The following is a 10531-nucleotide window of genomic DNA, read 5'->3' as shown; positions in this document are numbered from 1 at the left end:
TCTCTCAAAGAAAAGGCCGAAAAAACATGAGTAAAGATCACAAAAAGCCACATTACACATCTGTACCCCTTTTCTGAACTTCAACACTCCTTTCTACGCACAACAGCTCAAATAAGTCATGAATAAGTAAAATAAACCAACTTCTACTATCTTTAAATAACTGAAATAAGTGTGTCTGGTTCAGATCACAACAGCAGGACAAGCTGTTCCACAGCAGTGTTTATACTAGACTGTACTACCTGAAGAAGTGTTTAAACTCCAAACTAAACAAATCCTGGCCTTCAGATATATCAATAAGGATGCACCCAGCGGAAATGTGGCTATACAATGATGGCCTGAACACATGAGAATCAATCAGAAACATCTGGATTGTGTGTTTACAGTGTGTGTAAACTCAGCTGACACAGGTGGCGAAGTGAACTCCAGTCTGCACGTCAGGGCTCCGGGGCTTCTGTGGCTGAGTGAGGCAGAGCGTGCAAGAAAGAAAGCCAGCGAGCGAAGACACAAAGCTATCACACACAGACACATCCAACAGGTGAAATGACGAGTTAGCGACATGCATGAAGCAAAGATGGGAAACTATCACAAGCTGCTGCGTCTTAAATTCACATTACATTTTTTTTGTCATTGCAGGAAGTAGCAATTCCTGTTTGAGGCTCCAGTTCCTGTTGAGACAGAAGCGTTACGCTGCCCTCTGCTGAGAGACAAAACTACACTTTGACTTCTGCTTCAGTTCTATAAACTCCAAAATCGAGTAGACATCGAGGGCCGAAAAGTCCTAAACCTGCACTCTAATGTCCATAACAGGGAACCTCCACTGGCAGTAAAAAGAAGTCAGAGTCCATTTGATTCTATTGGGATTTAGCTCCACTCTTTAATTATTACCCCAGTAAACATTTTCCTGATGCGTTTATGCTCCCAGTCTTTAGTTTCAGGTCTTCAGGAGGCGTCTAAGTATAATAATTCAGAAACCACTCAGTGACGTCTCCACAGATTGTCATTATCATTTCACTTCCCTTCATTTACTTCCATAATTTGTGAATCATTATTTCCATTGGTCTTTTTTTTGCTGTTGGTCGGTACCTGCTTTTCATGTATTTAACTGAGTTTGTAGCCTTAAAAAAAAAGAAAACTGGAAACACCTGAGAATGGCAAACACTTTCGCATCCGCAGTTTCACAAAAACAATCCACCTGTTGAGTTCAACAATAGTTTTAATATGAATCATAACAAAGAGCAACTGATTTTGGGATTAACGCTGATGGAAAATTTAACTTGGAACAATACTCAGGCAGGTTTTGCTTTCCTTTTTTTTTTTAAACCAGTGTTGAGATCAAAACATAAACCTGAGAGATGCTTCTATGACACTGAATGGGAATAGGACTACGGAGCATTTTGTGCTTCTACAGTTTCAGCATTGGCTCATTTCTACAGGAGAAGCTAAAACAAACTGTCTGTTTGCAGGAAGCTGTTTTTAATGCCTGTATACTTTACCTTGGAGGGTTTGTTTGTTTGTTTTCTGTTATATCCTGTTTTATTTTTATTTTATTTTGGGGGGGGGGATTTCTAGCTTTGGAAGTATCTTGAAAACGCTTGAGGGCGCAACTCCATGTCACGTTGATTAGAAAAGTTTTTTTTTTTTTTTTAAAAAGAAGCAAACATCTTTAAATCCATCCAGATGGATTTTGCATAGTAAAATATGCAATAATATAGAAAGTCTGTGAGCAAGTCCACAAGCTTACAAATCCCAAGAAAAAAACAATTTTGTTCATTGGTTCATTGATTTAGTTTTAAGGGCCATTTATGTTCTTTCACCTGAGCCAGCAGACGTCCCACAGCGCCCGCTCGCCGCCGGCTCAGCTGTAGGTGTGAATGATCCTGTGCCGTTTCAGATGGTGCATGAGGATGAAGGTCTTCCCGCACTGCGAGCAGCTGTAGGGCCGCTCGCCGCTGTGAGTCCGCTGGTGCACCCTGAGGCTGCTCTGCTGCGTGAACCTCTTTCCGCACTGCCCGCAGCCGTACGGCTTCTCGCCTGTGTGCGTCCGGTGGTGTATGCTGAGGTGGGACGAGCACTGGAAGCTCTTCCCGCACACCGTGCACCAGAACGCCCGCTTCCTCTTGTGACTCTGCTGGTGCAGCTTGAACTGGTGCAGGCGGCCGAAGGCCTTCCCGCACTGGGAGCAGATGTAGCCTCGCGCCCCGCCGGAGAAAGGTCTGTGGGGGGTGTGAGCGTGGTAGCCGCTCGATGTGAAAGTGTTGTGTGCGTGAGTTACGACCGGTCTGTCTCCGCCGGTGGCGTCCCTCTCGGGGATGTCGTCCGGTTGCCTCAGGTGAGCGGCGTGCGGCCTGTCCTGCTGTGACAGAGCGCCCTGAGGTCTGCCCTGAAAGTTGGACGACTGCGGAACGTCCTTCTGATACTCACTATTGTAGATCCCATTACACGGCCTCTGAGACGGCTGCTGGACGCTGGTGGACTTGCTCACGTTAGAAACCACGTCCGAGTGGTCCGGGAATGTGCTGGAATATTCCTCCACCACGCTAGAGAAGTCAGGAAACCCTGCGTCAATGTCGTTACCTTCGATTATGGAGGACCAGAGCTGGTTCTCCCTCTCGTCCATGGAAAAGTCAGCAGGGAGCTGAGCCTGCTTCCCTGCGCTGTGCTGACAGCCGTCCGGACCGAGTCCCGATCGGCCCTCCTCCTTCTCCGTCTTGACGGTAAAATGAAGGCCACCGATGTCCCCTGTGTGTTGACCAGAGTTGTACAAGTCCCCAAACTCTGAAGCCTTCAGCCTGGTGACCTCTGAGTGGTTTAACTGATGGTTCTCTTCGAGCTGCCGGCCTTCAGGAACATTGCCTGGATTTGGGTACTGCACGGCAGAACCTGCTGTGGAGCAGATTAAGAATCCACTGACGACTTTCTAAAATGTAATTCCTGCACAAAATCCACTTTTTTTTTTCTTTTACTCACCAATCGGTCCGGTAGCATCACTGATCCACAGAGGTTCATCTGGACTTTCTTCTTTTATCGTGAAGGAAACGGTGGCATCTTCAATCTCGGGAAACTAGATTGAAACAGGAGGCATTCGATATTTGATTTTTCCTGCAGTCCCCTTAGAGGTTGATACAATAAAACAAAATTACGTTTTTACACACGGAGAGGACACAAATAGATCAGCGTTATATTTCACCTGATGAATCCAACTGAAATATTTAGCTCTTCTTTGCTCCCATGAGGGCAATTTCTGGCTCCTTCGCCACTAAATGCTCCACAACATTCACCAGAGCTAATATAAAAAGACTGAGAGCCCATTTAATTCATGACAGTCACCGGGTGGGCCGAATCAAACGACTATTCTGGGCTGCAGGGAATCATCAGCCGCTAATAATGAAGACATTCAATCCAGATTTCATCCATGTACTCAGAATAGCAGTTGCAAATTTCCCTGTGTTGGATACTTTTTTATACTGAATAAAGCTGAAGCCACCTCATTAAATCAGCTGATACTGTGTGCATAATGAAAACACCACAAACCACAGGCCCTGCTGGACCCGGGGCTTTAGGGGCCCCCTGATGCCCCGGGGGAGGAGGAGGAGGAGGAAGAAGGAGGGGGGGGGGGGCTCCTTTGTCAGTCAGTCAGACACCTTCTATATTATGACATAAATCAAAGTTTAGGAGACACAAAAGAGAGAAATATATAAACACAAGACACAGACCTTCATGTCTCCGGTGGGATGAGGACAGTTACCCCCCACATCACTTCCTCGGTCCATGTAGTTTTCTGAAACTGAAAATGAAAACAACAAAAGTTAAATTACAGATTAACAAGAGGAGAAGACATGAAATGACAAAATGACGATGAGCATTAATGAACGTAAGAGCTGAGTGCTTCCTGCAGCGCTCCCTCTTTACATATATTTAATATAAACATATATAAACTGGACTTTTTTGTTTGTTTGTTTACACACTTCTTCCTTCACAGGCACGAAAACACACGAAACTGATAATTAATGAGGCAGTTGAACGTCTCACCGAAGCCCCGCTGCTGCTGCAGCTGCGCGTTTTTATTCTCCATCACCAACACCTTCCTCTTCAGCATCTCGATCTCGTTTTGCTTTCGAGATATCTCCAGGTGCAGAAACGCACATTTGTCATCGACCAGCTTGGAGATCTCCGCCACGGCTGCCTTCACCAGCACCTCCATGATCGAAGAGAGCTGCGTTTGGAAGGGGATGCACGTCGCCATGTTCATCTGTGCGGAGTATTATGGGATTTAAACAGATCATCAAACGCTCCTTCCGTGCTCTGGTTGTTTTTTTGTTTTTTTTTTAATATATGCATATATATGTATATTCTTTTAGTTGCAAAAAAAAAAAAAAGGGAAGAAGAAACAACGCACTCGGAGACTTCACATCCCTGTGTGTTTTCTAGCTGAGGCTAACTGGGAGCTTTCTTCCGTGTGGCGGAGGGATATACCGTAAATACGGGCGTAAAGGCGCAGCGGAAGTGCAACCAACGAAGAAGAGAGAGAGGGTGGGAGCTAAAAGAGAGAAGGGGGGAGGGGCATTCAGGTAAAAACTCACCTGGCTCACCTTTACTGAGGCAGGCAGGTAAATTACAAAAAAAAAAAAAAAAGAGGAAAATATGTGTGATTTTTTTTTTTTTTTTTTTGTTCTCTGGGCAATGTCTGGCAGCCGAAGAGATTTCAAAACATTTAAAAAAATCTTCATGAAGAAAGTTTCTGTCATGATTTTTATTATTTATTCCATTTCCCCACCGATGGCCTGCTTTGGTCGGTCCATAGTGCGTTGATTAAAAAGTGTGAAGGGTTTTAGCGGATGCTTCGAGCTTTTCCTTGTTGTGTATCACTATAAGCTGAATATTTCGGGGGTGTTGGACCAAACACCAGAAGGACCCGTGTGAAGGATTTAGGGAATTATTATGTTTTCCTGCGATTGTGATTTGGTTAGATTTGAATAACGTCTATGAATCCTGCTGTGGTCCTTTAAGATCACCAAACATTTTTTATTTTTCCAAAGACAAAACTGTGAATGTAAAAATAACTGAAAGAATAATCAATAATTACAGTAATCAGTAATTAGGCTGATCAAAACTGTCAGCTGTAACTACTTTGGACTTTATTCTGATGTGGGCCTCAACTTTTCCATGGATGTAGAAACTGTAGAAAAAAGACAATGTGAAAGGTTAATAAAACGGGAAAAGAGGAAGATTATTACATTTCAGTTGCAATTTACCATTTTACAAAATAAGTGAATCCACATTTTGATTAATTCAGTTTTCAATTTATTCAAAAATGTGTAAAGCTAAACAACAACCAAAAGAAAAAAGATCACTTATCTCTTTAAATGTAATTTACCCTCCTGGTTCGTTTGATAAACAAATCGCTGTAAAGTTCAAGTCACAGCTTTGAATCCTGCTACATCTGACAGTGACTGGTGGGACCTTTTGGAGTTACAGCAAAGTGAAAACACAATAAATTAACACAGGAACTGGGCTGTGGGACATGTTTTGAAGAGCAGGCTTGGGGTTTTTATTTTTCCTGGGTATAAAATGTAGGCACTAATCACACTATGCGTCACCCCGTCAGGTCCAACCACTACAGTTCCTAATGTTAACAGTGTGTTTTGTCTGATATTAGACCGTTATCTTCATTGAATTTATTAATTTTTATTTTTCTTTTACAAAAATATATCCCACAAAATAAATATCAGGGATGACAAAAGAGTCAAAGAGAAGCTTTAGTATTTCAAGTATTTCACGGTTCCTTATTAGTGCTGCATAATACACAAGTTTAATTCAGCATTAACTTGTAGTCTCTTGCCTTTGTCTAAAAAAATTAAATACATTTTTGATGTGGGAAATCTTGGCCTAATGCCTGACCTCGAACGTATTTTAGGATCTGGTGTCCTGATGTGAACCAACATGTAGATGAACATTTTTACAAAGTTGGGTATGAAATGTATTTTCCAGACGTTGGCAAAATAAATGGTAGGATAAAAAAAGTTTAACATTTTGACAAAATATTGTGTTGCCACCAAAATGTTACTGTTTTTCATCTTGCACTAAAGTAACAAAGTGACTTCTTATTATTGACCGCATTATTGACTTGTCTGTCAATTATGAAAAGCCAAAGAAAGAGCAAACAAAAATGAGGTTCTGTAAGATGGTGAATAATCCATAATGGAAAATATTTTGATGCCCTGAACAGTCTTACTTCACTTTTCACTTTTTGAACTAAAGTGCATTGTTTTGTTTTTAATTAACTTGTTTTATGAAAAAAAAATTAAGAAAAACAGTAACGCCTGCTTAAGTGACACAAAAGGCCTTTTGTTTGGTTTTTCCTGATAGTAACAGAGATGACTGTGTCGAAGCCAGTGCCAGCAAACACAAAGCAAGTGAAGAGCAGTTCATCGAAGTAGCAGGAAACCAATTTGTGCTTTAGATGTAACAAGAAAAATCCATTTTCATCTTTCTGTGCTTGTGCTCGAACATTTGGAAGTTCAGGGACTCTTTAAGTATTTATTCATTAATTGTGAGAAAAATAACTAGGCCACATTCCCATTTGTCAAAAGTGAAAGTGATGAAACCTGATGGAAGATTGTGTATTTTGTGCACATCGGAAGAGAATTTATTGGACGTGAACTTTGAGGTGCAGTTTGAGGACGCTCATCTGATTAAACGTCTCACCACAAATCTCACAGCTGAAGGATCCTTCTGGGCCATTTTTACAGTGGTGCTGCTGAAATGAGAGGAAATTCTCAAAGCTTTGGCCACAACTTGAGCATATAAAACATTTCTGTCTGGTGCCAATGACGTCTTCGTGGTTGTTCGAGGCCATGATGTTAAATTCAAAGGTTCCTCCTCCCTGAGTCCAATCAGTCGCTGAGCTGTAATCACTCAGAGTCACCTCCTGGATCATGTGTCCATCTTGCAGCTCAGATGTGAGAGTCATGTCGGAGCTTCTCGTTTGCATCTCCATCCCTGAAAACTGGCCGTTGTGCGTGTGGTCCAGAAAGGGCCGATCCTTGAATCCCTGCTGCTCGCCGGCTGCAGCACTGAGGTGATAATCATGTAGAAGCAAACACACGGTTTGCTCTGAGCCATCGCTGCTCTTTTCTATCCACAGCTGGCTTTGGTCCGGCGCTCCACCACCGGTCTGAAAGTCCTCCCCACCTGGCTCCACCTTCACCACGATCGTTTGCTCGCCGGCGGCCTCATTGTCTGGTAACTGCTCCTCAGAAGCTGCCTGCTCGGTCCGGGGCTCTGCTGTGTTCTCCTGTGGTCCGTTATCCGGCACTGGGACCATCAGCTGATGCGCCTCCAGCATGGCCGTGGTCTCCCCTTTACAGGTAAAAAAGGCCAACGGGATCATGTGAGCAAACAGAGTGAAAAGAGTAACTTTTAGATTCAGTTAAAAGGTTACAACTAAGATCTTAGCATAGAATTTTTCTTCAAGAGTTACATGTTTATCTTCCACACTTTGTAAAACCTCATCCTTTTCGTTATAATAAACCAATCAGTGCTTGTCCTTCACACAGAAGTTTTCTTGGCCTTCTCTTCCTTCATTCAAATCAAATCCGATTTATTTTGATAATGCCAAATCATAACAAAGTTACATCGAGACACTTTAGCAGGTCTAGACCAAACTCTTTAGAGACCCAACAGATCCCACTTGGTGACAGTGGCAAGGAAAAAGTTCCTTTAAGAGGCAGAACCAGGCCGGGGGAGGAGCGGCCATTTGCCTCGACCGGTTGGATTGGGTTGGGGGGGATTACACCAAATGAGGGACTCAAAGTTTTCTTTGATATTCACCTCAAAGTTTTGAACCATTGGTCGGGAAAAAAAGGAGCTATCTGAAAAAGCCAGCTTGGATGTATCATGAGGTCCTGAAATCTCCCACACCCATCAGGTTTCAGCGAGACTGTTGCCTCCAACAGAGATCTCCCAGATATCTGACCCTTCACTCGGGTTGGCCGATAAGATTGATACAACAAAAAGACCGTTCCGATCAAATAAGAGACTACAAACATGCCGATCTGATTCCCACACAAAAAGAGGACATCACAGCTGTTCGAACCATTTTTCTACGAGATAGTTTGACAGAGATAGAGTTATAGAGTTACACCAGACAGTGAACTATTTCAGTTATGTAACAACAACCTGAGTGACGTAATCTATGTGCTTGTTTTTGCTTATAACTGTTCTGTAAAAAGAAAAAGAAACTTCATACACAGTCCGTAGTCATACATTTCTGCCTTTCCACAGCCAGTCAAGACAAAAACGTTCTGTTCTTGGTTCATTTGTTTGTGTGTCCTGTGATGTCATGATTAACTAATAACCATTTAATTGTGTTTTACAGTGAATAATATGAAACCATGTCCACTGAAGCAACCGCAACAAGCAGAGAAACTGTACCTATCAAAACAACACATTTATCTATAACTCATATATAACTTCAAACTTGGGTGAATGAGAGGCGGAGTTACAATCCAAACACCGCCCTCGTTATGACGTGAGTATAGACGGAGAAATCTGATTGGAGAAAATTCGCTCCGACAGCCAGACCACGCCCATGGATCGCCCCCCAATAAACAGTCAATACAAACTTTATCACGTCGGAATTAAAAAAAAAAAAGTTGTAGAGAGGAGACCTGACGGAGCATCAAGAACAGAAAAAGAAACGCAGGACTCAGAATTTAGCCGCTAAGCTAAAACGGCTAAGTTTGAAGCTGAAGCTGCTGGAGACCGGAACAAGTTTGGCTGCACGGCACTCTTCCTCCCGCGTCTCGAGTTGCCGTGGCAACCAGGCCCGCTTGTGCCGCCCGCGGCTCCAGTCCGTTTTCATTAAAAAAAGAGAAGAATAATTCAGATATTAACTCAATAACCAGAACAAAAGACAACACTGCTGCTGAGACCGACTGCCACTTCGGCCGAGGACCAGTCCAGCTTGGCTGCCATCCAAAGTAAGGCTGAGTTTACCTGCTCCCCCAGCTGGCTGTTCTGAGCTATTAGACAATGCTAACCCAAAATTTAGCTTAAATTTAGCTTTAAAAACTCTCCGCCCTGTATTTGATAAACAACCTTCCGTTCATCCGCCCAAGTTAACATTATGTTATGTCATTTACATATCCAAGCCTATGCTTTGACCTGCACCTGTATATAATGAGCATGTTTTGATTTACCCCTTTTTAATTCATAAAAATCCCCATAAATTAAGACATTGTTACACTCCTTCCTTCAGTATTTTTTTTTTAAGTAAATCCACAGTAAAGAACATCCCTTCCAGATTGAGACTTGATAAGAGGCAATCATATACACAATCCTTGGCACAAGAGATGACTCACCGTTTCTGTGCGTCTTCATGTGGCCCTTGAGGCTGCTTTTCTGATTGAAGCACCTCCCGCAGATGTGGCAGCCGTACGGTTTCTCTCCCGTGTGAATCCTCAGGTGTCGTTCCAGGTGGCCGGCGCGCTCGAACACCTTACCGCAGTACGAGCAGGCGAAGCACCTCCTGGGTCTGGTCGGATGGAAAGGCCTGCTTCTCCTCGACCACTGGGGGTCGACGGAGGTCTCAGTCATCAGGAGAGAGTCTACGGATCCGTAGGGCGTTTGGGAGATTGTGCAGCTCTTCGCCTCCCCGTACGGTTTCCCTGGAAAGGAGAAGGAGCTGCAGGAAGCCTCTGCCGGCGTTGGGAGAGGCTGTGCCATTCCAGAGAAAGGTTTCACATTGCTGAGGTAGTCTGTGCTGCTCATCTCTTGGCCCTGCGGCCTGGACGTCCACTGGCTGTCGCTCTCGAGTGCAGTGAAGTTGCCAGTCAGATGATCAGCTCCGTCCCGTGTCTGCTCATTTCCTCCAGGAAACAGCGGTTGTGTTATTGTCTCCTCCGCAGGCTCGGACTTCACATTCACGGGTGTCAGCAGCACGTCGTCTTTGGGACGATGTGGGTCCACCTCAGGAACCTGCTTCTGTTCGCCGACCTGGACCTCATCCGGTCTGGACTGAAGGCCTATTCCAGGAAAAACAACATTTTTACCACACTTTTTTACCGTTAACCTCCATGCTGTTCTCAATCCATGACTGGATGCTGTGACCTTTCAGCAGGTCGCAGCACTTGAGGTGCCAGCTACGCTCAACAATGTTGTGACATTTTCACCCACGTCAAAAAACATTGACCATCCAACAGACAGATATGTGTAAAAACTGTTTGGCAGCTCTCCTACAGCGGAGACGTCCCAGATAAAGACGACAGCAGCAGCGGCTCGACCTGTATTTAACATCTTTGGTCCACATTTTGCTGCCTGTTAGAGCGACAGGAAGAAGTTCCTGAACAGACTCTTTTTTTTTTTAAATGTTACCTGTTATTTTTTGTGTCTTTTCTCTCGTCAAACTCTGAAGTTTTTGAAAAATGAGGCCATTTGAGATTGATGGAAGAGTAATGGATGGTTGATTGGGTGATTCAGGGTTTCATCTACTCACTACAGAAGGAGATGCATGAGGATCTGGGTGGTTTAA

General features: G+C 43.8%; 2 protein-coding genes across 3 annotated transcripts; both read right to left on the bottom strand.

Annotated features, from left to right (window-relative positions):
- Nucleotides 1–1264: 1264 nt before the first annotated feature.
- LOC115057235 (zinc finger protein 436-like) lies at nt 1265–4402 on the bottom strand. 2 transcript variants are annotated; one of them, XM_029524179.1, is made up of 4 exons: nt 4030–4402; nt 3714–3784; nt 2968–3061; nt 1265–2880 (listed from the first exon to the last, which is right to left on the bottom strand). In XM_029524179.1, exons 1-4 carry the CDS (start codon nt 4247–4249, stop codon nt 1856–1858), a joined length of 1410 nt encoding a protein of 469 aa, XP_029380039.1. In that variant the 5' UTR covers nt 4250–4402; the 3' UTR covers nt 1265–1855. The 2 variants fall into 2 exon arrangements, with proteins under 2 accessions (XP_029380039.1, XP_029380038.1); XM_029524178.1 differs by having other exon boundaries at nt 1265–2883; nt 4030–4401.
- Nucleotides 4403–6646: 2244 nt separating this feature from the next.
- On the bottom strand, nt 6647–10309 carry LOC115057677 (zinc finger protein 84-like). Its single transcript, XM_029524864.1, has 3 exons — nt 10240–10309; nt 9363–10025; nt 6647–7359 (listed from the first exon to the last, which is right to left on the bottom strand). The coding sequence occupies exons 1-3, from the start codon at nt 10307–10309 to the stop codon at nt 6647–6649; spliced, it is 1446 nt and encodes a 481-aa protein (XP_029380724.1).
- Nucleotides 10310–10531: the final 222 nt, after the last annotated feature.

This window comes from Echeneis naucrates, chromosome 17, assembly GCF_900963305.1.
Source record: "Echeneis naucrates chromosome 17, fEcheNa1.1, whole genome shotgun sequence".
NCBI lineage: Eukaryota > Metazoa > Chordata > Actinopteri > Carangiformes > Echeneidae > Echeneis > Echeneis naucrates.
Note: the sequence above shows the minus strand (reverse complement) of the source record. Positions and strands in the feature narration are given on the sequence as shown.

Bases quoted from the DNA above. Each gene is read 5' to 3' on its own strand.
- LOC115057235 (XM_029524178.1), bottom strand. From the start codon at position 4,249: ATGAACATGGCGACGTGCATCCCCTTCCAAACGCAGCTCTCTTCGATC. The intron at 3,062-3,713 runs GTCTGTGTCTTG...GTTTCAATCTAG, and splicing joins ATCCCACCGGAGACATGAAG to TTTCCCGAGATTGAAGATGC. The intron at 2,884-2,967 runs GTGAGTAAAAGA...TCTGCTCCACAG, and splicing joins TGATGCTACCGGACCGATTG to CAGGTTCTGCCGTGCAGTAC.
- LOC115057677 (XM_029524864.1), bottom strand. From the start codon at position 10,309: ATGTGGACCAAAGATGTTAAATACAGGTCGAGCCGCTGCTGCTGTCGT. The intron at 10,026-10,239 runs GTAGGAGAGCTG...TTCCTGGAATAG, and splicing joins TTATCTGGGACGTCTCCGCT to GCCTTCAGTCCAGACCGGAT. The intron at 7,360-9,362 runs GTGAGTCATCTC...TTACCTGTAAAG, and splicing joins CATGAAGACGCACAGAAACG to GGGAGACCACGGCCATGCTG.